The 24,455-nt window shown below is 33.7% G+C and overlaps 12 protein-coding genes across 12 annotated transcripts; 8 read left to right on the forward strand and 4 right to left on the reverse strand.

Moving 5' to 3' along the window:
- Positions 1-681: 681 nt before the first annotated feature.
- VID30 (glucose-induced degradation complex subunit VID30) lies at positions 682-2,580 on the forward strand (the record flags this gene model as incomplete). Its single annotated transcript, XM_019184771.1, has 1 exon — positions 682-2,580. The coding sequence occupies one exon, from the start codon at positions 682-684 to the stop codon at positions 2,578-2,580; it is 1,899 nt and encodes a 632-aa protein (XP_019039266.1).
- A 179-nt stretch (positions 2,581-2,759) lies between these two features.
- Positions 2,760-3,278, reverse strand: WICANDRAFT_78681 (uncharacterized protein; the record flags this gene model as incomplete). Its single annotated transcript, XM_019184772.1, has 1 exon — positions 2,760-3,278. The coding sequence occupies one exon, from the start codon at positions 3,276-3,278 to the stop codon at positions 2,760-2,762; it is 519 nt and encodes a 172-aa protein (XP_019039267.1).
- A 361-nt stretch (positions 3,279-3,639) lies between these two features.
- WICANDRAFT_68610 (OST5 family protein) lies at positions 3,640-4,116 on the reverse strand (the record flags this gene model as incomplete). Its single annotated transcript, XM_019184127.1, has 4 exons — positions 3,640-3,690; positions 3,750-3,849; positions 3,911-3,995; positions 4,084-4,116. The coding sequence occupies 4 exons, from the start codon at positions 4,114-4,116 to the stop codon at positions 3,645-3,647; spliced, it is 264 nt and encodes an 87-aa protein (XP_019039268.1). The 3' UTR covers positions 3,640-3,644.
- Positions 4,117-4,309: 193 nt separating this feature from the next.
- Positions 4,310-4,720, forward strand: MTC3 (Mtc3p; the record flags this gene model as incomplete). Its single annotated transcript, XM_019183407.1, has 1 exon — positions 4,310-4,720. The coding sequence occupies one exon, from the start codon at positions 4,310-4,312 to the stop codon at positions 4,718-4,720; it is 411 nt and encodes a 136-aa protein (XP_019039269.1).
- A 691-nt stretch (positions 4,721-5,411) lies between these two features.
- Positions 5,412-7,581, forward strand: ATM1 (ATP-binding cassette Fe/S cluster precursor transporter ATM1). The gene has a single exon (XM_019182571.1). The coding sequence runs from the start codon at positions 5,538-5,540 to the stop codon at positions 7,344-7,346; it is 1,809 nt and encodes a 602-aa protein (XP_019039270.1). The 5' UTR covers positions 5,412-5,537; the 3' UTR covers positions 7,347-7,581.
- A 2,190-nt stretch (positions 7,582-9,771) lies between these two features.
- On the forward strand, positions 9,772-11,469 carry WICANDRAFT_62633 (uncharacterized protein; the record flags this gene model as incomplete). The annotated part of the gene is made up of 1 exon (XM_019183408.1): positions 9,772-11,469. One exon carries the CDS (start codon positions 9,772-9,774, stop codon positions 11,467-11,469), a length of 1,698 nt encoding a protein of 565 aa, XP_019039271.1.
- Positions 11,470-12,280: 811 nt separating this feature from the next.
- On the forward strand, positions 12,281-13,978 carry WICANDRAFT_78686 (MFS transporter; the record flags this gene model as incomplete). The annotated part of the gene is made up of 1 exon (XM_019184773.1): positions 12,281-13,978. One exon carries the CDS (start codon positions 12,281-12,283, stop codon positions 13,976-13,978), a length of 1,698 nt encoding a protein of 565 aa, XP_019039272.1.
- A 257-nt stretch (positions 13,979-14,235) lies between these two features.
- WICANDRAFT_62635 (uncharacterized protein) lies at positions 14,236-14,522 on the forward strand (the record flags this gene model as incomplete). The annotated part of the gene is made up of 3 exons (XM_019183409.1): positions 14,236-14,266; positions 14,324-14,393; positions 14,450-14,522. The coding sequence occupies 3 exons, from the start codon at positions 14,236-14,238 to the stop codon at positions 14,520-14,522; spliced, it is 174 nt and encodes a 57-aa protein (XP_019039273.1).
- A 3,136-nt stretch (positions 14,523-17,658) lies between these two features.
- On the reverse strand, positions 17,659-18,159 carry WICANDRAFT_84034 (uncharacterized protein; the record flags this gene model as incomplete). Its single annotated transcript, XM_019185637.1, has 1 exon — positions 17,659-18,159. One exon carries the CDS (start codon positions 18,157-18,159, stop codon positions 17,659-17,661), a length of 501 nt encoding a protein of 166 aa, XP_019039274.1.
- Positions 18,160-18,575: 416 nt separating this feature from the next.
- WICANDRAFT_92176 (uncharacterized protein) lies at positions 18,576-19,285 on the reverse strand (the record flags this gene model as incomplete). The annotated part of the gene is made up of 1 exon (XM_019186350.1): positions 18,576-19,285. A coding segment is annotated over one exon (710 nt), but the record flags the coding sequence as incomplete, so codon positions are not given.
- A 931-nt stretch (positions 19,286-20,216) lies between these two features.
- Positions 20,217-21,947, forward strand: WICANDRAFT_78689 (uncharacterized protein; the record flags this gene model as incomplete). Its single annotated transcript, XM_019184774.1, has 1 exon — positions 20,217-21,947. One exon carries the CDS (start codon positions 20,217-20,219, stop codon positions 21,945-21,947), a length of 1,731 nt encoding a protein of 576 aa, XP_019039276.1.
- A 654-nt stretch (positions 21,948-22,601) lies between these two features.
- On the forward strand, positions 22,602-24,299 carry SMF1 (divalent metal ion transporter SMF1; the record flags this gene model as incomplete). Its single annotated transcript, XM_019181674.1, has 2 exons — positions 22,602-24,116; positions 24,174-24,299. The coding sequence occupies 2 exons, from the start codon at positions 22,602-22,604 to the stop codon at positions 24,297-24,299; spliced, it is 1,641 nt and encodes a 546-aa protein (XP_019039277.1).
- Between the last annotated feature and the right edge of the window lie 156 nt (positions 24,300-24,455).

Consider the following 24,455-nt stretch of genomic DNA (forward strand, 5'->3'; position numbering starts at 1 on the left):
GGTTTTAAAAGTGTTGCTAGCTCACCATTTAGTTTAACAGAACTAACAACCCCAACTGAATTCACAGAAAAATGAAAAAAGTCCTAAGAAAAATGTCTCTCTGGATAGATGCTTTGATACAAGCTCGTATCACTAGAAAGAATGACAGAACATGTGAAGAAGCTGTTTCAGCTACCAAATACAAGATGAGAAGTATTCAACAAAAGTATGGTTTTAGAGGTGAGTAGAGATGAGCGAGAGGTTCTGAAGGGGTTTGAAGGTTGTGTTGTTGAGATGCTAGGATAGATATATGGTTGAGGACAAATTCAACATCAATAGGGTGTTACAAAGATAAATTATATCCCTCTGTATTATGAAATCTTAAGTTAATTGATGATTTGACGCTTAGAGTCTTTTTTGGAAACCTATTATTTTAAGAAACCAATTACTAGAAATCTAGTGGTTGTTTTAATTATTAATGAGAAATGTGAATTTGGAAAATGAACTTAATGGAAGTACTTGTATAGTTAGAAAAGATTAGAAATATAAGAACGTTGTCTGTTAAAAAAAAACAGTGGTGTTCGGATGTTTTTATTTTCTAACCCTTTTGGCGGTGATTTTACATGACATATTCATAAAAGAGAGAACAAATAAACATCAACTTCTAAATCAATTAGCAATAGCCAGATCATCTACCAAAGAATGGAATCGTCCACTAGTAACGCTGCTGTTGCTGCTGCCGCTGCAGCTGCTGAGCTCAACCAACAACAACCGCAACAAGAGTTCCATCTGCCTTCTTATCTATTGAAGACGGCGTATGGAGAAGAATTACAGAAGAAATTAGCAACACCTTCAACTTTACAAAATGACCGTTCAATCACTACAAAGCTAAGTGCTCTGGGGATAATGGGTAATATGCCTTCAAGATATCTGAATGCTGATTATGATAGTGAATTGGCCTCAATATTTTCAGCAACTACAAATAGTCAATCAACAAACCCATCCCGTGACAGAAATACAACATTTGATAGTTATGAAGATGATGATGTTATACATGATGATGAAGATGAGGAAGATGACGATGACGATGAAGAAGAAGAAGAGGAAGAAGTGAGAAATATTCATTATGCAGATGAAATGGATATAGATTACGAAGATGCAGGTATACGTCGTTCAATAAGCTCAAGATCAATATCAAGACGTAATTCAAGAAAGGATTCAAGATCTTCAAGATTACAATCAATATCATCTACAAAGAATCCTTTTACAAACTTTAAATATTCATTACCTACCAAATGGGAACCTTCATCAAATAAATCACTAGTTGTGGCAAATAATGGGTTAACATTAAAAATTGATAATAATTCTAATAATAGTGCAACTGCATCAATATCGAAAAACTATGATTATTTGGTAACGAAGACTGATAATTCAATTCCTGTTAATGTTGGTATTTTCTATTTTGAAACGAAAATCCTTACAGTGACAAATAATAATTTGAAAAATAATTCAGATGTTACAATAGGATTTATGCATTCAAGTCTTGGAAATGTTAGTAAGATGCCAGGATTAGAGAATGGAAGTTATGGATTCAATGGTAGTGATGGTAGTATCATTTATAGTCAATCCACAAGTAAGAAATATAATTGTAAATTTGGTCAAGGTGATATCATTGGTACTGGAATTAATTTTGCTACAAAGAGTATATTTTATACAAAGAATGGTGTTTATTTAGGTGTTGCATTTACAGATATTAATAGGGCATTAACTCCAATAATTGGTTTGAAGAATGGGAATTCAGTTAGTTCAAATTTTGGTCAAAATGAATTCATTTTTGATATTGATGGTTATATTGATGATGAAAAATTGAAAATTTATAAAAAAGTTTTCAGTTTTACCAAGGATAATAAATGTGATGCTGTTAATAGAATCAATTTGAATACAGATAAAGAGATTCCAAATGTTTTACAAAAATTGGTTAGTTCATATTTCAATCATTTAGGTTATATTGATATTTCCAAAACCTTTCTTCAAGAGATTAAAAATGAACAAGTTGATAAAACCTTAATCAAGAATTTCAACAAGATTGAAACAATTTCCACAATTGATGAAAATAATCTCAAGATTCGTCAACAAATTAGAAAATATTTGATAAGTGGTGATATTGATTCTTCAATAAAATTAACCAATTTGAACTTCCCTAAAGTTTTCAGCAAGAATGAAGAGATATTATTCAAATTAAATTGTAATGAATTCATTCAATTGATTAAAAAGGCAAAAATTGATGAAGCAATTGAATTTGGACAATCACTTAGATCGAAATATAGTGAAAATTCAAAATTCCAGGAATTTTTGAATGATATTTTCAGCTTATTAGCTTTTGAAAATCCAAAAGAATCAGAATTTGGTTATTTATTAAATGATGATGAAATTTTAAAAATTTCTGATGAGTTAAATTCAGAAATTTTGAAAAGTTTAGGCAAGTCAAGTATTTCTAATTTGGAAAAATTGATTAAGCATAATAAAAGTATGTTGCACATTTTGAATGATAATAATCAATTGGATTCTTTGTTGATTACAAGTGATGATTTCGGGTTATGATTGAAGATTTTTTAATGTTAAATGTGATGAGTATCAAGATTTAGAAATACATGTTTTTTAAACTTAACAGTACATGTAGGAAACGACAGATGTCTAATGTGATTGATAACAATATATGTGTTGAATAAATAAATAATAAGTATAAATAAATAAAATAAATAATGGCTAGCCTTGACTCTTTAATCCAACTCTTCAACCAATTTTTCATGAAGATAATCACTCACTTTAATCGGACCATCAGAAGTAACCAATTTATACAAATCATTCACTTGATAACTATCATTTAAAATTGTACCATCAGAGCCGATTCTAACAAATCCAAAAGTATTTTCCACATCAGGTTGTCTTTGATAGTTAGGAGTTACTCTAAGGTCATATACTGGCATATGTTGATCAGCATAACTTGCCGATTCAACAGCATATGTGAAATCATCTGCAATGTGTTTCTTGATTAATTCATGAAGTTTATTCAAGAATTCTTTATTCTCTGATATGAAATTCTTTGTTGTAATTTCTTCATTTTCAGGGTTTGAAGAATAGAATTCACCAATTGCTAAAGATTCTGGATTTTTAGAAAATGAAACCAAATTCTTGTTATTTGACTTTGGATGGATATAAAGTTGATTCTGTTTGGAATAAGTGATTAGAGTTCTTCTTTGAGAGTGAATTGATTTTAAAGACTGTCTTAATTTGAGCATTTTGGTATTGTTTTAGTTGTTTGTGGTTGTGTGTTTGATAATATGGCTTCTCTCTATGTTTTTTTTCGAGACCCCAGTTTTTATATGAGCAAGGTCGTTAACAAAGACATTGCGATGGTGATGAAAAGAGATCTACGAGAGACAATTCAATTATTTTGTAGAAAGCAATTGAATATTCGTAATGTAGAGAGTTTCTTTATCCGTATTCCTTTTTATAACTGGGGATCAGGGCCCAATTTTCAGTGGGTTCTGGATCTTAGATTGCTCATGGACAATTCAAAAGATAAAGTTACTTTCACCCTCATGATTGGATAGAAATTTACGTTCTTATGTCTTTAAATTTTTTACTTTCATTATTCTATCCAACTAAACATAAACACCAACGTAATTAGAAAACAACACACTACCAAAACTGATAACAAAGTTAGTAAATTGATCCAACTGACACCCATCAATGATAACAAAACTTACCCAAATAAAAGTGATCCAATTGCACTTAGGATAACATATCTAACACTTCCTTGGAATGATGATTTATCACTTAGAGTAATGACTGAAATTATAGAGAAGGCTATAAATATGTTAGTACTCCATCTTTATCTCAATTAAATCCACCGAGAACTAATACTCACAGAATAACAAAAATACCAAGGCTAATATCCCATTCAAGTCATAACTTATAGGAGCTTTCCAGACAGATGCATTGTTATATTCAGCCTATATTCAAATGGTTAATAAAATTGATCAAAACAAGCTTCCAAAACTCCCCTTAAAAAACAAACCAAAGGGTAGACGTAAAACATACTGCCATTAATTCAAAAGATTCAGCGATTCCCATTTTCAACTGTTTATACTATTTCAAAATTGCTTTTAATTCAAAAATTTCGTCAAGTTTAACGTGTTCAAATTCAAAACTTCTTTGATTCAAATTCGCGAAGTTTCGCGACCATTTTTTGTACCGTTGAAAAACTTCACCAAAATGAATTCAAATTCAGTTAAAAACACGTTAAAAAAGCCAGTGAATTCAGAGGATGTTGATGATAAAGAGAAGTGCCAGAGTGATAAACAGTCCAATTTTGATAAGGTCATTGACCACGACTCAAGAGTACGTTCCTCCAGATATCAAAGGGCTCGAGAAAAGATGGGAAAAGATGAAAGAATTGGATCAAGCTGATGTGATTGATTATTTGAATTGGAAAGGTCAAGATGATTGGAGAAAACTAAGTGATCAGGAGAAAAAATCCTGGTATTACATATATTATGGGAACTGGGGGCCTAGATCATCTACACCACAACAAAGTATTAGTGGGACCGTGTTGAGAGCGTTGTTTGGTGGTGTGCTAACCATTGCCCTTGGTGTTAGTGTGATGAATTATGCTTATGATTTGGAAAGAGAAGAGAAGGTGAAGAATCTGTTGGAAAGAATAGAGAAGGAGAAATGAGACTGGATGGGTGTGCTTGTAAATAGAATTGGAATGCATTAATGAATTGAGATCACCACAAGAAAACAAGTCAGTAGGTATCCAGAGATAAAATTATCAAATATGGAATAACAATTGATCCATGAATTCAAATATGACACCTATCACTATTGAATCAGTGGTAACTTATCACCCATAAAGATCTGGTCACATGACAAACCCATGCCAACTCTACCAAAAAACCTGCTAAAACCACGTACTCTTCGGGCATAACAATCCACTGATCACTAATAAACCACCTAAACTTATTTTATCCCGTTTTAAACCCTTCTAAACCCTTTTAAACCTCATCTCCGTCCTCTACAAAACCCTTTTCCGATGTCGTTATGGCAGATGACACGGTTCGCACCACACCAGCCATTTTTTTTTTGGAAATCTTCAATCAAAAGATTAGACAACAAAAAACCCAATTAGCTAGAAATTGGTTATTTTCGTAAGCTGGTGTTGGTTAATCAAGTCCATGATGAACAGCTCGATGATTGGATTGAGGAGCCCACGATTGTTCAAGCCTTCAACTCTTTGGAAGTTCCACAAATTACAAATCAGACCTCAATTGGCTAGACATTTCAATTCCATAACCACTAAACCATCAAATCAACTATACCGTTCCTCATTATTCACCACTAATAAATCAATAATATCTCATAAATTCATCTCCAATAGATTCATAAGCACATCGCCTATCTCAAGAAACGTTTTAAAGGGGAAAACTTCAAATAAACCATTATTTGCCAAAGAATCTGTTAAATTATCACAATGGAAAATTATTAGAGATTTAATGTCATACCTTTGGCCAAAGGATAAATTTTCTTTCAAAGTTAGAGTTGTAATTGCATTATCATTTTTGATCTTGGCCAAATTATTAAACGTCCAGGTTCCCTTTTTCTTCAAATCCATCATTGATGGGATGAATATAGATTGGACAAATGAAGTAGGCACGGTAACTGCAATCATTGGTGGTACTATCTTAGCTTATGGTGGTGCTAGATTTGGTGCAGTCTTGTTTGGTGAATTAAGAAATGCCATCTTTGCCACTGTTGCACAATCGGCTATTAGAAATGTTGCACAAAATACTTTTAAACATTTATTAAGCTTGGATTTAGGTTTCCATTTATCAAGACAAACTGGGGGGTTAACAAGAGCAATCGATCGTGGTACTAAAGGTATTTCATACGTTTTAACTGCAATGGTGTTCCATATCCTGCCTATTACTTTTGAAATCTCAGTGGTTTCTGGGATTTTAACTTATAACTATGGTGCTCAATTCGCTGCTGTTACATTATTAACAATGTTGGCATATTCAATATTCACAATTAGAACCACTGCGTGGAGAACAGGCTTTAGAAGAAAGGCAAATAATGCAGATAATCAAGCTGCTAGTGTTGCATTAGATTCATTAATCAATTTCGAAAGTGTTAAATATTTTAATAATGAAGCTTACCAGGCCAAGAAATATGATAATGCCTTAGCCAAGTATCAAGATTATTCAATCAAGATTGCAACTTCATTAGCGTTCTTGAATTCTGGTCAAAATGTTATCTTTACAAGTGCATTAACTGCAATGATGTATATGGCTGCAGATGGTGTTGCCACTGGTGCCTTAACTGTTGGTGATTTGGTGTTGATTAATCAATTGGTTTTCCAATTATCCGTTCCTTTGAATTTCCTTGGTTCTGTTTATAGAGAATTGAAACAATCATTATTAGATATGGAAACTTTATTCAAATTACAAAAAAATGAAATCCTGATTCAAAATAAACCAGGTGCAATACCATTAAACCTAACAAAAGGTGAAATTAAATTTGAAAATGTCACTTTTGGTTATCATCCAGATCGTCCAATTTTGAAAAATGCAACTTTTACAATCCCTGGAGGTGAAAAAGTTGCCATTGTGGGACCCTCTGGTAGTGGTAAATCAACAATTCTAAGATTAGTTTTCAGATTTTATGATATTCAATCAGGTAGAATCTTGATTGATGGTCAAGATATTAGAGAAGTTGATTTAGATTCATTAAGGAGAGCAATTGGTGTTGTTCCACAAGATACCCCATTATTCAATGATACCATTTTGGAAAATGTCAGATATGGTGACCTTAATGCGTCAGATGAAGAAGTTCAAAGAGTGATTAGAGAAGCTCAATTGGATAAATTGATTCATGATTTACCAGAAGGTTTAAACACTATAGTTGGTGAAAGAGGTATGATGATTTCAGGTGGTGAGAAGCAAAGATTAGCAATTGCTAGATTATTGTTGAAAAAATCACCAATAACATTCTTTGATGAAGCTACAAGTGCATTAGATACCCATACTGAACAATCTTTATTGAAGACTATAAGAACAATCTTTAGAGAGAATTCAAATACCAACATTTCAATCGCACATAGATTAAGAACAGTTGCTGATTCTGACAAGATCATTGTGTTGGAGAAGGGTCACGTTAGAGAAGAAGGTGATCATTACTCTTTATTACAAAAACCAGATTCTCTGTATGCTGAATTATGGAACATTCAAGAAAATTTAGATTTGGATGAAGAATTATTAGCCAATGATCAAGAAAAGGAGAAAGATTTGACTGATAAGAAATAAATTGCTTGTATATTATTATGATTACGAAAAAAAACCAAAATAAAAATAAATATATGTATTTAGATATTCCTGGGCTTTAATTAGACATTGACTAATTCTAATCTTCTGTAACCACCACCACAAGCTCTACATTCTTCTTGATGTTCAAGCATTAATTCTTGAGCCTTGGTTGGATCAGAAACTTCTTTAGGTTCTGGCCATGATAAATAATCATTTGAATAGTTGGATTGATAATTTTGTGGTAAGATTTCCAATCTTTTACCATAAGCTGTAACTTTTCTCCAATCACGATGAACATTGTATAATGAATCAGAGAAATAAGCAAAACATCTTGAAAACATTTTTCTATGTAATTCAGTAGCCAAGTTTGGTTTGAAATCAATATATTCTTCCCAAGCTTTCTTTGGTTCACTCAAGACATAATCGGTAGCTTTTTTAATAGCCTTCAAGAATTTTTTAACTTTTTCTGGATTAGCAGCCAAAAATTCATCATTACAAATGTACAAGATGGTACAGAAGCAACAACAACCTAATTCAGCCAACTTGTCAATTCTCAACATTTTAGCATCAGTGATTGGTCTACCTTGTTCTTTTAAGTACTCTTCCAATTCAACTTGTTGAATACATTCAATACCGATACCAGCATCAATTTTACCTTCAATGATATATTTAGCAACATTCATACCACATCTAACAGCAGTGTAATCATCTGGGGTCATACCATAGTGTTTTGTTAATTCATCAATTTGAATCTTACCAAATTCACCAACATAACCGATTCTTTTACCTTTTAATGATTGGAAATCAGGAGTGATACCAGAACCTTCCAAGTACAAGACACCAGTGAATGGTTCGTCTAATAATGATGCGACTGAAGTGACTGGGAAACCTCTAGCCTTGGCAGCTAAGGTATGAACCATGGCTTTTAAACCCATGTCAACTTTACCTGAACCAATTAACTCAGTGACATCTGAAGGGTTTGATGGTTCCAAGATTGAGATGTCAACGCCTTCCTCTTTGAAATAACCTTTCAATTGGGCAACGTAAATTTGGATATGATAGGCAGTTGGCTGCCAGTTCAATAAGAATGAGATTTTTTCAGTAGACATCTTCTTGATACTCTTGATGATGATGATGATAGATGAGATACAGATAAAAAAAGTGTTTTGCTATGGTTTATATACCATTTCCTTATGCACCAAGAGTTCACTTTAGCTACACCCCCTTTAGCCTTTGTAGCATGGACCTTTTTCCAACAAATCTCAAAGCCTGTTTCCCTGCTTGGAAATTTCTCATAGGAAATCAACACAACTGCATATATGCTTCTCGACAGTCCTTCAAAACATAAACCTTCTAGACACACCAAGCCAAATTTGACACCACGATATGATACCAGTGGCCTATATCAGCATAGTACTTCTTGATTGACTTCGAAAAGCCCCTCCATCATCTCAATTCTGTAAAAGTCCAGTATAACTTCACCCAAATATTACATTTGGACCTGTCAACAAAAGTCTACTTTTTGTAACTGCATGAATCAACCTGTCATCTAACGAGCATCGGTATCTCCTATCCGCCTATTTGGATAATCCCATAAGAATAGACAGTCAACCAGCTACTCCACCACCTCGAGCCATAATAAAGATACCTCTCAAATACTTCTAAAAGTTCAAACAGTAGTAAAGTTTACTATGGAGAATGGATGTATTTATTAAATAGTATAAAGGTAGAATAAAAGAGAATCGGAAAAATAAAATAGGTGATTGGATGAGCTGACGTAAGATCGGGTAATCCCGACATTTACTGTTCAAATCAGTTCCGATCCAATTTCACGTGACTCAGCCCCGTGTTTTACCGTTTTGGGATCATTATAGCTAAAAAGATTCAAAAATAAAAAGGGTTCAAAACAAGTTTTTACTCTTCAATGGTTTAACTTTTGATCAAAGCATCCGGCCACCTAGTTCTCCAGTTGTTGATTGATGAACAAGCAGCATTAACAATGACAATCTCTCAAATTCCCAATCTGTCAGGTCTGACCCTTTAAGTCCCTTGAGCATTACCTTTTTAACAATACAAAGTCCGCAAGCACCGCTATCATCAAAATTTGAGTTTCCAGCACTACTGAACAACCAATGGATTTACATCTTCAAGCTATTGAACTATTGAGCAAACGCAATATATCCTATCCACCTGGATCATAACAAGTTATCTTGCTTCTATTTGCGGCGTCTCGACGGCGCTAACGTGGCGTTTACTCCCAAACAATAAAAACAAGTGTTGTTTATGCAAAATCACTGACACTCCTGGAAATGGCAGACGGTTTCTACAATACAAAACAGCATGAAATGTATTTAAGGTCAGGGTTGGACCCTTTTGTGATGTAATATGTTGATGACTTCATTTTCCCGTGTCAGTTTTTTTCACTATGGGGTTCAGTATAACAGAAACTCTTTCAAAGGGAAGAAATGTTGTTCCAATGGAGAAGAGAAATAAAACTTTGGCATATTCTCTCGTCTTAATTGCAACATGTTTGGATAATTTGAACGTCGCTGGTACTATGACTTCAGTGTTCTCTGTTGCTGAAAGATTTGATGCTAGTACCACAACTGTATCTTGGGTTTTTTCATCATATGCCCTAACATTAGGTGCCTTCATTATCATAGCTGGTAAATTGGCTGATGTTTGGGGACCTCATAATGTTTTCTTGGTTGGTTTGTTCTTCACTAGTTTATTTGCTTTGATTTCAGCTGTTATAGTTGATCAAATCATTGTTTTAATTGTATTTAGAGCGCTACAGGGTGTCTTTGCCGCTAGTTTGATTCCTTCAGCATTTTCATTGACTGGTAATTACTTTAAAGGTGATGCTCTATTAAAAGCATTAGCTTGGTTCATAATGTCCTTAACCGTGGTGTTTGGTATTGGTGTTATTTTAGGTGGTGCATTTTCAGTTTCATCGGTTGGTTACAAAGGTTTATACTATTTCACTTTTGCCGTTGGGATGGCGTGTTTTATAGCCTTATACTTTATCATTATACCTATTGAGAAGACTGAAGGTCATCAAAACTTAAAGATTGAGAATCTTGATTATGGTGGTTCTGCTTTCCTTGTTATTGGCCTTTTATTGATTAATTTAGGCTTAACTGAAGGTGGTGAATCGTGGCATAAGGCATCTTCATATGTTCCATTAGTTGTAGGTGTATTGGTGTTTTTCGGTGTGGTGATTTTTGAAATGTGGTATATTCAAGGCTTCAAGGATAAAGTGAATTCTCAAATTAATAATATTGAAGGAAACACTACTCATTTTGGTAATGAGCAAATAAAGGAAAATCAAGATGATGTTTGTAATGGCTCTATCAAATCAACGTCTGAATTCTCGGGTACAAATGACTGGAGATACAAAATTGAATTATTATTTCCTAGAGAAGTTATTAAGATTCCAAATTTTTTCCAATACCTGTTTGCAACATTTTTGTTTTATATCAATTATATTGCTGTGATGTCAACTGTTGTTCAATACTCTCAATACATTGAGCTAGACTCACCAATAATGGCTGCTTTGAAAGTCTTACCATTAGCATTAGGTGTTACTTTTGCTGCTGTTACTTATCGTCAAAATCTTGCTCAGAGAGTTGGTACAAAGTTTATCATTTGTTGTACCCCAATACTGGTGTTAACAATGAGTGTTTGGATTTCAAGATTAGATTTCAGAGTAAAGAATAGTTACTGGAAGTATGAATGCATTGGTCAATTTATCTTTGGTTTTGGTACCAATATATATTTCCAAGTCTATTGGAGTGATATCATCACCGGGACTCCATTGCATTTACAAGGTGTTGTTTCTGGTATTTTGCAAACAGCTGGTCAGATAGGTCTTTGCTTTGGTAATACCATTATTGCTGCATTGGCTGGTGAGCTAAAATATACAAGGGATTATGATACAAGAGTTGAACTACATCATAAGTTTAAAAAGAACTTTTATTTGGCATATGCTGGATCTGCAGCTTTATTCTTCGTTTTACTAACAGTTAAAGGTAAGAAAAGTGTTGCAGCTAAAGATGATGTTGAAAATCAACCTAAAAACCAAGATTTGGAAACTAATCAAGATACCTCAAATGCCAATTAAATTTCAACTCGCTTTATATAAGTTAATCTATAATTATTCGTTCGTTATAAGTGATAAGTGATAAGTGACTCGCACGTAATTCATTGTTCTCAAAACTACTGTCAACCCTTTGTCTGACATTTGGAATAGATGGCCATCACCTCCACAATACAAAGTCTGTAGAGGTTTCGCGAGTTTCTTTTACAAAGTTTTACTCTAAAAACCAGTTGTCTATTAGAATATTCTAATTTACATTTACATGGGATCCCACTCTCCTTTTATAATCTTTCTAACTGAAAATCGTATCCTCTTTCGGGCTGGATGCTCCCTGCCATTACTGGCTATTAATCAAAGCTGTGTGTGTAACATAATGTGTCTTGAAGTCATAGACTATTGTATAAGTATGATGTACTCAACGTGACATTTGTGCTGTGGTTAATAGGCGCGACTTCAACAAAGTCCGCAAGCACCGACATCAGCAAAATTTTAAATTTTAAACACAGCACCAACGGAGTTCCATATTATTTACTGAGTCATATTGTGCAAACACATGAGATTACATGCCACTTCTATCATCACTTGTTATTTCGCTTCTATAACCTCTATCCGCCATGCCTTTTGACGGCGTTAACGTGGCGTTCACTCCCAAAACAGTTTCAAATAGAGTCAAGTTTGTAAGCAAATTCCAATCGACACGCGTGGAAATGGCAGTTTGCATAAAGACGATTTCTAATACAAAGCAGCATTTGAAATGTATATAAAGTCAAGGTTGGACCCTTTTATGGAGTAATGTGTTGATGACTTCATTTCCCTGTTTCAGTTTAGGTTCACTATGGGGTTTAATATAGCAGAAACTCTTTCAAAGGGAAAAAATGTTGTTCCAATGGAGAAGAGAAATAAAACTTTGGCATACTTTCTCGTTTTAATTGCAACATGTTTGGATAATTTGAACGTCGCTGGTACTTTGACTTCAGTGTTTTCAGTTGCTGAAAGATTTGATGCTAGTACCACAACTGTATCTTGGGTTTTTTCGTCATATGCCCTAACATTAGGTGCCTTCATTATTATAGCTGGTAAATTGGCTGATGTTTGGGGACCTCATAATGTTTTCTTGGTTGGTTTGTTTTTCACTAGTTTATTTGCTTTGATTTCAGCTGTTATAGTTAAACAAATCATTGCTTTAATTGTCTTTAGAGCACTACAGGGTGTTTTCGCTGCTAGTTTGATTCCTTCTGCCTTTTCATTGACAGGTAACTACTTTAAAGGTGATGCTTTACTAAAAGCATTAGCTTGGTTCATCATGGCTTTAACCTCAGTGTTTGGTATTGGAGTCATCTTGGGTGGTGCATTTTCAGTTTCATCAGTTGGTTACAAAGGTTTATATTATTTCACTTTTGCTGTTGGGATGGCATGTTTTATTGCCTTATACTTTATCATTATACCGATTGAGAAGACTCAAGGTCATCAAAATTTGAAGATCAAAAATCTTGATTATGGTGGTTCTGCTTTCCTTGTTATTGGCCTTTTATTGATTATTTTAGGCTTAACTGAGGGTGGTGAATCATGGCACAAGGCATCTTCATATGTTCCATTAGTTGTAGGTGTATTGGTGTTTTTCGGTGTGGTGATTTTTGAAATGTGGTATATTCAAGGTTTCAAGGATAAAGTGAATTCTCAAATTAATAATATTGAAGGAAACACTACTCATTTTGGTAATGAGCAAATAAAGGAAAATCAAGATGATGTTTGTAATGGCTCTATCAAAACAACATCTGAATCCCCGGGTACAAATGATTGGAGATACAAGATTGAATTATTATTTCCTAGAGAAGTTATCAAGATTCCAAATTTTTTCCAATACCTGTCTGCAACGTTTTTGTTCTATGTCAATTCTATTTCTGTGATGTCAACTGTTGTTCAATACTCTCAATACGTTGAGTTGGATTCACCAATAATGGCTGCTTTGAAAGTCTTACCATTAACATTAGGTCTTTCTTTTGCTGCTCTTACTTATCGACAAAATCTTGCTCAAAGAGTTGGTACAAAGTTTATTATTTGTTGTACCCCAATAATGGTGTTAACAATGAGTGTTTGGATGTCAAGATTAGATTTCAGAGTAAAGAATAGTTATTGGAAGTATGAATGCATTAGTCAATTTATCTTTGGTTTTGGTACCAATGTATATTTCCAAGTTTATTGGAGTGACATCATTACTGGGACTCCATTGCATTTACAAGGTGTTGTTTCTGGAATCTTGCAAACAGCTGGTCAGATCGGTATTTGCTTTGGTAATACCATCATTGCTGCATTAGTTGGTGATTTAAAGTATACAAGAGATTATGATGCAAGAGTTGAACTACATCATAAGTTCAAAAAGAACTTTTATTTGGCATATGCTGGATCTGCAGCTTTATTCTTTGTTTTACTAACAGTTAAAGGTAAGAAAAGTGTTGCAGCTAAAGATGATGTTGAAAATCAACCTAAAGACCAAGATTTGGAAACTAATCAAGATACTTCAAATACCAACTAGATTTCAACTTGCTTTATATAAATTAATCTATACTTATTCATTCTTTATATTAGTGGCTCTCACGTAATTCATTGTTCTCAAAAATAGTTCTAATCTCTGTCAACCCTTCGTCTGACATTTGATACTGGGCATTTCTGGAAACTCAAAGTCCGATCCACAATATTATAAAAAAAAACACAAATCATAATCTCCAACTTTCTTGACCCTCCACAAGTTCAACAAAGTCTAGCTCCAACTAAATTCCAATTAATTTGAAAATGTGCAGACCTGCTCAGTGTTCAATTTGCAGTGAGTCTCCTTCGTGAATGTCAATTTGATGTAGATGACTAATTACTCTCTTATCAGATAAAGCTTCATGGTTCGGATGTGGTTTACATATCCCATCAGCAATGTCCAACAGTCCAAAAGAAGAATGGTGAGTTTCAATTTTGAATACTTCTAGTCATGTGCTTGAATGCTAATCTATCCTAGGTGTACTTGTGTCAATTCAGATGGTGAAAGAGGTGAATATCCTCCAAAAGCTGGTACTGGTAAAGCTGCTTGATCGATTTCGGAGTGTTTTAACCTATTGAAAAACGAATTAAAATGAAATATATATATGATGGATTGGATTTTATTGTAAAACTTTACTAATGATAGCTCTTTTTTTATCATCCACTCATCTAAACTGTAGTGTTTCAGCCCAATCTATCCTTCACTATGTATCTGAAGCCCTAAAATCAACGTTCAAAAGCTCTGCACGTGACATGCCGGATTTAGTCGGTCCATCATATTTCATCAATAGCTAAAACAACAATATTGAGTGACACTATACCCTGAAAATTATTGTCATTATTAGTTTGGGTATTAGTTTTATTTTAAGTTTAAAACATTGCCAAAAAATGGGGTTTTGTTTTGAAGTGTTGAAATTTTAAAATATAGGTAATCATGGTGTAACGAAATTCAAATCTTAAATGATAACTCTCAAAAACTTTTGAGAAAATTTACTCTAAAAACTATATGTTTTGAATAATTGGGCCCTTATTAATATTATAAAGTAATTTTTAAATAGTTTGTACACTAATTATTACTTTTCCAACTTAAATTTAACAATATTTAGCTTCTTCGGCTAAATGAAAATCTTCTTTTTATTAACCCGAACCACAAACGTAATGGTCAGTGTCTCAATTCTCTATTGATTCAGATAATAGATGATACAATTTAACTATTCAAGATAGTGTACTATTACTCTCTTTACGCTAGGGTACAAACTACGTTCATCACTTTTCTGGCCAACAAATGATCAAAAATGATTTGTATGTACGCTAACATTCCAAAGCTGGCCAAAAAAGAACCAGTCACATATCCTCTCCAGGATACAATATACTTTATACTTTAAATGAATAGAACACATTACCAGCCATATTAATGATTCGAAAAACTACGCCAAATATTCAAGTCATCAATATAAAGCATAATCATGTTTTTCAAAGTCAGATAAATTACCTACATCTACATTACACTGTTTCATCTGTCAAATATGCATGTGTCAGTGGAATGTGTAAAATAGCCCCATACGATTTTGCGATACAACAAAATACATAGACAACTTCAATTTCTAAAGTTATAAAGGTGTGATATTATTGAGATGGGTTTAGGTCTGGAAAGCTTTGTGTATGTAGTCTCTCATGACTGAGTTATAAAACTGGGGATGTCAAAAAGAGGTTGACCTAGATTAAACTTTTGACTCTAGTAAAAAAGAGTCTTATCAAAGTGTGTTGTTATGTATGATTTATTAAAGAAGGATCAAAAGCGTTAAAAGTTTAATACATTTATAACCACCTTTTCAATTTCCACACTAGACAATCTAAATGGCACATATTTTGGACCTGCTTTAACAAAAAATCATGATATTCTTCAATCTTAACTTTGTGTTTAAGGGGGTACATTTATGATTAAAGATAGAATTGAATTATGACTTTTGATATGTCGAGTTAGGTAAGGGCTCAATTGATTAGCTGAGTGGCTGTAGTTCTAGATGAAGCTTAGAAAGGGCTTAGTTAATAGACCTAGGTTAAATAATTTGTTTCATAATAAACCCCTTCACAGTTTCTTCAAGATTCTTTAACCGACACGAGGTCAAGATTCAATAGCCTTTCGGTGAAATTTCACAAAGTTCTTGTGTCACTTGTCACTTGTAATCTATGCTTTATCATTTGTAGGATTATCCTAATTAAAAGGGTTTGTTGTGTTTGATTTCATATAATTAATAATTTCATGGAGTCTTGGCTTAACTCTAGATCTCTCAATTGGCTACTTTGAGATATATGAATTCCATAATAAGAAAATAATCATCATCACGAAATCCATGAGTATAAATTTGGTTTGTTCTTTTTTTCCCTTCTTTGATGAATTGAGTTTTACAAATACACTATTTTTGAAAACAAAGAGATTTAAGGCACAAGAAAGTAAAACAAACCCCATACAAAGTTGAGACACCAGGGAATATAAGTAATCAAGCGAGAGACAGGTGTACACAAAGGATCAAAAGACTAAAGACTGTACAATTGAAAGCCCCTTTGCCGAGGGGTTTAAGCTTCTTGTATGTGTTTGATGCTTTTAAAATTCCCTTCCGTGAACTGGAAATATTTGTAATGAAGGAACAGTGGCCACTGCCAGCCAGTAAGCGACCAGTAACATGGCCATAAGTTTGTTGTGCTCACTTCGGTAGCATTATTAAATTAATAAAAGCACTTGAAACCTTTTATCTCTGTGCATTTCAATAGACCAAATAATGTGATAAATCGTATTTCAGAGGAGATGATTTGATGGCTTTGAATCAATGGGTCCTGTACGCTGTCTGAGCCAATGTGGCAGCAGCAGTCATCAAACCAGCTATCTCTTCTAGATAAACTATTTCTTCAAACAGACAGAACCCTCAATTAATTGCATTTGTAAATGGCTTCTTTATAACAAAATCACAATCCTGTTATTTCCATGAATTTAACAGGATAAAACATCCCAAAACGGCAGTTCCCGCTTTGGGCAATTTGAGATGCACCTTCCTTTTTTTTTTTTTTTTTTTTTTTTTTCAACTCGACGCATAAACTTTTTCGAACTTTTTGTTTTTCGAAGTTGTTGAATTTGACCAGTCGAACTTTGGCCAATTGTTCATCGACGAACGAGTGGAAAGTGAAATTGATCGAGCAGATGAATCCTCATTCAGCTAAATGTAGATACACGGGCTATCAATTCCATATTTCTTTTGCTATCGATCTCAAGAGTGTGCTTAAATCCATAAGTTAATTAATTTTATACAGATTTCCCAGTTGTTGACCAGTCCTACTCGAGGAATTGAGGATTCTAGCCAAAGCCTCTCCAGCAGCCTACGCTCTGGTAAGTTGTAACCAAGGCCCCCCATGCCATTTCAAGTGCCATATTACATACCGGGTTCCAAACGAGCATATTTACACTTCAAACTTCAGTTAGAGGGACAATAATAGTAATGATGAGCTACAGGTTTAGAAATGTAGTTTTATAACTTTTTTTCATTATTTATTCGTTAGCAAATTTGAAGAATCCTTCCTGATCCAGCAGGAGGAGCCTTCATCTATCTTGTATCATTAAATTCTTTTCCTTTCTTCTTTCCTTTCTTCTTTCCTTCTTTCTTTAGTTCTGTTTTTTCCTTTTCATTATTTTTGTCATATAGACCAATCAATTTGTGTTTCACTCTTACTTATCCTTTCCAAAATCCCATCAGCGATACTATCAAACATCTCTTCATTCTGACGAATCTGTATATTTTGAAATTCCCCAGTTTTGGAAACTTCATCAATCTTAAATAATGGTGAAATTGGTGTAGTTGGTGCATCAATTGTAGAATCTGTATCACTTATACTTGAAGTGGAATTACTTCTTGAATTCATCATCATATTATTAACCACTTGATTTTCAAAATTGGCAATAGTGGATGGTGTTGGAGAATATTGTATTGAACTTATTGATTTATTTCTATTTGATGGTTTTAAGGTGGAAACTTCTAAAGTTTCAGGACTTATTAGGCTTTTAGATCTTTTCCTGTTTAAAGCATTCTTGAACTTGTTTGTTATTGTGGATTTGGCTGTGTTTATGGAAGAGGTGGATACTAGTGACGATGTATTTGAGGTTGTAAGGCATAACCCATTGGGATCTGAATTGTTCATAATAAAAGGTGTAGGTTTCTTTAAAAGAGCTCAAGTGTAAGTTTTTTCACAGGAATGTTGAAAGAAGATATACTATCAGCTCTGTATACACTTTCCAGCTGACCCATACAAAGTGGGAAGACCAGTTGTTGTAGCAGAAATGCTCTTGAATGCTCAAGGCCGATCTGAACGCAGCATGTTGCATTTTAGGTTGTGCAACGGTTTGTGACTTGGTGATTTACACGGAGAATTCTAGACTCGCTTAGCTCAACACGAATCGAACCATTCCAGCGTGGGTTTGATTAGTTATAAAAAGTAGTTGTGCCATTAGTTCAAGTCTTTTGGTCATACCTTATGCTTGGAATCTTGAATTAAGCTCGATCGAGGATTAAAGTGGACTAAACTGTTTTGTGGAAAAAACCGACTGTTGGAAACTTTCCCTTTTAGACATCATCCAAACTTTACTTAATCCAAAAGAACCAGAAATTGCCCCACAGATCAAATAAACCGATGGATTCAGTTCCAATTTGAAAATATCTATTGAATCACAAACAAAATCAAAAGATAATCTAACAAGATCTGTCATTATTATTCTTTCTTCATGTTTCAAAGCTTCAATCTCCAAATCATATTGATTATTATTATTCAATATTGGAGATTTTGTATTAAATTCTCTTAGGATTTGTGACTTCATTGGTGAATTGTTCCCAATGCTATCCATTAATCTCTTGGAAAGTAATGAAGCTTTTTGTTTAACTTGGTTTTGGATGTTTAATTGTAATTGTTTATTCCTATTCTCTTGTAATTTGTTATAGTTTTTTTTCAATCCTAATAAAATATCCATATACCATGAATAAGCTTCATGTTTCCCAATAAATGATTTGAAATTTGGATTTGTGAAGACATTCAATTTATATAACAATATTATTTCATCACATATCCCATAATAAAGATCAATAAAATCACCAAGAGAATCTTCATTTATCCAAAATTTATAAATATTTATCAAATTCGTTGGCCCACTCTTGATAAATTTATTAAATTTGATTAGAAATTGTCTAATTCTATAAGGAGTACCACCAAACCGTAACATTTGTCTAAATATTGATATATTTTTAGTTATATCAAATATTTTCCTTTCCAACATTGTTGAATTTAGGAAAATTAACAATTTAAAATATTTTAATGGATTTTTATAATGTAGTCTTGGATCTAGTGATAAATTTTCAAATTTCGTATCAATTAAAAACCTTCTTGTATTTGTTAGGTAATATTTCAATAAATTTAAAACATATTGTAATATTTTGGCAATTCTATCTTTCCCACCTAATTTACCCAATACATTTTTAAAAATATCAAATTTGGCAATCAATGCAACTTTCTTCAACTCATCATTGTTTAATTCCAATTCATCAGCTAATGAAACCGCAATATCCTGTTTTTTCAAAGGTCTTCTAGTTGGTGAAAGATTTGGAGTTGATGTTTTGGATATATTCTCTTTATCAGTATTATTATTCTGGTCAAACGACAATGAAGAAGCAGGTGTTGGAGATGCTAGTTTCAAGTTGAGATAGTGAGAGTCACTGAATATGTTGGACTCGTTGATTGTCCGTGTTGAATAGTCCATTCTTCACCTTTTTTATTGTGTGTCTGGCTGGTTAATTGTAATTTGACATATTAATCACTTTCAAACCGTTAAGATGATTCATAATCTTGTCAACAAACATTTCGCGAAAACAATCTTTTTTGGGGGTATTGTTAGTGCTGAGAGTTACGCAGAGGGGAATAATAGTGTGGCTGAGCCGAGAAGATAGTGATTTTAGGCAGAGATGAGCCTAGGATTTCAGAAAATTCTAGCGTAAATTTCAGAACACTCTGCCTACCGCTCAAAGGCGGACGGTGTGCTAGGCGGGGTGTCCGGATGTGACAATTAATTAGTATACCGCTTTGGGATCTATCACCGATTATAGCGACTATTCTTTTTCCATTTCAAAGGGTATTATTATGAATACTTTATGGATTTCAATGAGTCAAAGGGTAGTTTATACCATATTATTGACTTTCAATCAACCTCAACCATGACAAACGACATCCAGCTCCATGACCTTGAAACTAATGATAACCACCATCTTGATAAGGATCATAAAGGTGATAAAACAACTACAACCACAACAACTATACTTTCACCAGACCCCAATGAATCACCTTTCAAAGACCTTGAAACCCAAAATCAATACACACCCACCATAATAAAACCTCTTGTGCTGGATAAAAACTTCAAAATCACATTAACAGCCGTATGGATTGGTAATTTCCTATGTTCATTAGATGGTACTATAGTATCTACAACAATGTCAAACATTGCATCAGATTTCGGTCAATCACATCTTGTCACTTGGATTGCTGTATCTTATTTATTAACCTCCACTGCGTTCCAACCATTATATGGTAAGACTAGTGATATCCTGGGAAGGAAAACGTTGTTATTAGCTGCTCAATCCTTATTCGGATTAGGGATACTATTATCTGGTGTCTCCACAAATGTTCAAACCCTGAGCTTAGCAAGAGCCATCAGTGGGATTGGTGGTGCTGGAATATATGCTTTGGCAACCATAATCATAAGTGATGTTGTCCCTTTAAGTCATAGAAGTATCTTTTCAGCAGGTGGTACTATTGTGGGTAGTACGTCACAAATGCTTGGAGGTCCAATTGGTGGATTATGTATTGCCACTATTGGCTGGAGAATGATGTTTTTAATTCAAGTACCCTTTATCGTTGGATGTATTGTGCTGACTTGCTTTTGTGAGATAAATGTGGAACATATACCTGATGGACCTGATCGGTTTTCTAAAGAGAATTTGAAAAGAATAGATTTTGGTGGGATTATTACGTTGAATTTGATTGTCTCAAGTGTTATTTTTCTATTATCAAGTGAATATTCAAAATTTATACATAATTGCTTAGTGTTGGTTTTGGTTTGTTCAATAATTGGGTATATTTATATTGAAAGATATGTGGCAATTGAAAAAATTATTGATGTCCACATTATAAAAGGTCAAATAGGTGCATTAGGAATAATCAATGGTGTTAATTCTTTATCCTTTTATATGATTTTATTCATAACTCCATTATATTTACAACTGATTCAAAATATTGATGTTACACAGATTGGATTTTATACAATGTTTTGTGTTATATCATCTGCAGTTGGTGCTGTTATTTCAGGGCTAGTAATTAAGAAATTCTCTCATACTGAAGAATCAACAATGGTTGCAGGTGTGCTAGTCTCGTTAATTTCATTCTTTATACAAGTTATTGGGTTCACAGGGTTGCATTTAATTGTCAGATATATTCAACCTGAAAATCATGGAGGTGTTATTTGGAAATTTGGTTTGATATTAAGTTTAATAATTGCAGGTTTAGGTGCTGGTGGGTTTGGTCCCGGTGTTGGGATCTTTGTTATAGGTAAAGCTGGTAGAAAAGATCAAGCAAGTGCAAATACAGTTGTGTCTCTTATTAGATCATTGGGTAACGTGTTGGGGATTTCAATCTCATTATCAATTTATACTAAAAAAGTGTATGAATCCCTAAGCAAATATTTTGGATCTGATAAATCTAAAGTTTTCAAAATTTTGATTAAAGATTCAAATTATATTCATCATGGATTGAATGAGAAATATATTGGTGATGTGTTGATTATTTATAGAAGGGCTTTAGCAACTTCGTTTTATCCAATTTTTGTTCTAACGTTTATTGCATTGGTTGTGATGGTTTTCTTCCAAAGAAGTGTTAGAAGGTTATTAAATTGATCATTTTAGCTATTTTAAATATTCATAAATACGTATACATAAACATTAAAAGAGACTTTTGGGATAATTATAGATATTCAGTACTTATTTGAACCCCTATTCCAAGGCATCAAGGCTTCAAGAGACGCAGGAGCACTGGCTGCTGTCTAGCAATTAAAGCATTTGCAAAAGGTACACCCAAACTTTGAATCCTTTTGAAGAAGCTAATTAGTCTATCGAGTAGAATAAAATGCTCATACAATTGAACACTTTATAGTAAAAAATCACATAATACAAAGCTATTTTCTCTATTGTTTCCCTATTGTTCAATTGTGCCTAGATTTTCTGACTTCTCGAGAGCTATACACATGGCTGAACATCCGCAGCATATTCACTCTTCAACGTCGCTAATGCAATTAGAGGGTCTAGATTCTTAAAGCCCTGAACAGGAGTGGAATTCTTTATTCCAAGGCCCTTTATATTTATAACCTTTAAAGTTGTACTGGTGAGTGCACTCCTTGACTATAAATCATCAACAAAATCACACCTTTTTTAATTAATACCCAACCATCAACTTCAACAACTACAAACCACAGCATGAGACACCAGGTAACCAGAGCCAGATCTCACAACAACGACGAGTACCTCAGCCATAACGACGTCCTGGGAATATCCATGGCTGGTGGTGTTCGTGACCACAATAACCTTTCTCGAACCCATTCAGAAACTAACAACAAATCAAAAGACATTTATGAAATAACAAACACCCTAAGTGAAGATAAGAACAGTATCAAACAGCCAACAAAGAGAATAGACACCATTGGTCGCAAGTTTACAAAATTTTTCCAAGTTAAAGAGAATGATGCTAAGATTGTGAAAATTTTCAAGAAATACCTAAGATTCGTTGGACCAGGTTTAATGATATCAGTTGCTTATATGGATCCAGGTAATTATGCAACTGATGTTTCCGCTGGTGCTTCCTCCCAATTCTCATTATTATTCATCGTCTTGCTTTCAAACATCATTGCCATTTTTTTACAATCGTTATGTATCAAATTAGGTTCAGTCACTGGCTTGGACCTTTCAAGAGCTTGTAGAGATCATTTACCAAAATGGTTAAACTTGATCATATGGTTCTTTGCAGAAGCTGCTATTATTGCTACAGATGTTGCTGAAGTTATTGGTACTGCTATTGCCTTGAACATTTTGTTAAGAATCCCATTACCTGCTGGTGTTGTCATTACATGTATTGATGTATTGTTTGTCTTGATGGCTTATAGACCTGGTTCCTCTTTGAAATTTGTTAGATTGTTTGAATACGCAGTTGCTTTATTAGTTCTATGTGTTGTTGTTTGTTTCTGTGTGGAGTTGGGATTGATGCCTCCGGTTAATGTTCGCTCTGTATTTAGAGGTTTTGCTCCATCTAGAGAAATGTTTGAAAATAATGGAATGTATACAGCATGTTCCATATTGGGTGCCACCGTGATGCCTCATTCTTTATTTTTAGGGTCTGGTTTAGTTCAACCAAGATTAAGAGAATTTGATGTTGAAAATGGTTATGTTAAATTACCAAGTTCAGATGATGAAGCCACTGTTGTTGAGGATCAAGAAGATGCTTTGTTTAAATATAGACCTACAGCGAAAGCTATCAAATATGCAATGAAGTATTCAATTGCAGAATTAGCAATCACTTTGTTCACATTTGCCCTATTTGTTAATTCTGCAATCTTGATTGTTGCAGGAAGTTCATTACATGGTACTCCAGAAGCTGTTGATGCTGATTTATACACAATTCATAAATTATTATCTCATCAAGTTGCTCCAATTGCCGGTACAATTTTCATGTTGGCACTTTTATTCTCTGGTCAATCTGCTGGTATCGTTTGTACAATTGCTGGACAAATTGTAAGTGAAGGTCATTTACACTGGACAATGAAACCATGGAAAAGAAGAATCGTGACAAGAAGTATTTCTATTGTTCCGTGTTTGGCTATTAGTTTGAGTATTGGTAAAAGTGGGTTGAGTGCTGCTTTGAATGCTTCACAAGTTGTTTTATCAATTTTGTTACCATTCTTAACTGCCCCATTGATTTATTTCACTTGTAAGAAGTCAATCATGAGGGTTGAAGTGAATCAAGCTGATGAGGATAACACTAATGATGCTGTTGGTACTTCAAATGAATTGGGTACTGTTGAACTACAAGAATTGAATGGTGAAGATAATTTGGAACAACAAGAACAAGAAAAGAAATATATTGATATGTCCAATAATTGGGCCACTTCAATCATTGCATTCCTAATTTGGTTATTCATTTCTGTTTTAAACGTTTACACAATTGTTAAGCTTGGTTTAAGTCATGGTGATATTTCTTGAGTTTACAAAATAGTTTAGCTGCATAATGAAAAACACCATATTTGGCTTCCAATCAATTATATCTGTAGTGTATAACTTATAGCCTCATAAGCTAGGTAGACCATATTGTTTTGTACTTGTTTCTTCAAGATCTCATTGATGAATGGATTAGGTAAA

The sequence above is a fragment of the Wickerhamomyces anomalus genome, assembly GCF_001661255.1.
Source record: "Wickerhamomyces anomalus NRRL Y-366-8 unplaced genomic scaffold WICANscaffold_3, whole genome shotgun sequence".
NCBI lineage: Eukaryota > Fungi > Ascomycota > Saccharomycetes > Phaffomycetales > Wickerhamomycetaceae > Hansenula > Hansenula anomala.

Coding starts and splice junctions, on each gene's coding strand:
- ATM1 (XM_019182571.1), top strand. CDS start 5,538: ATGTCATACCTTTGGCCAAAGGATAAATTTTCTTTCAAAGTTAGAGTT.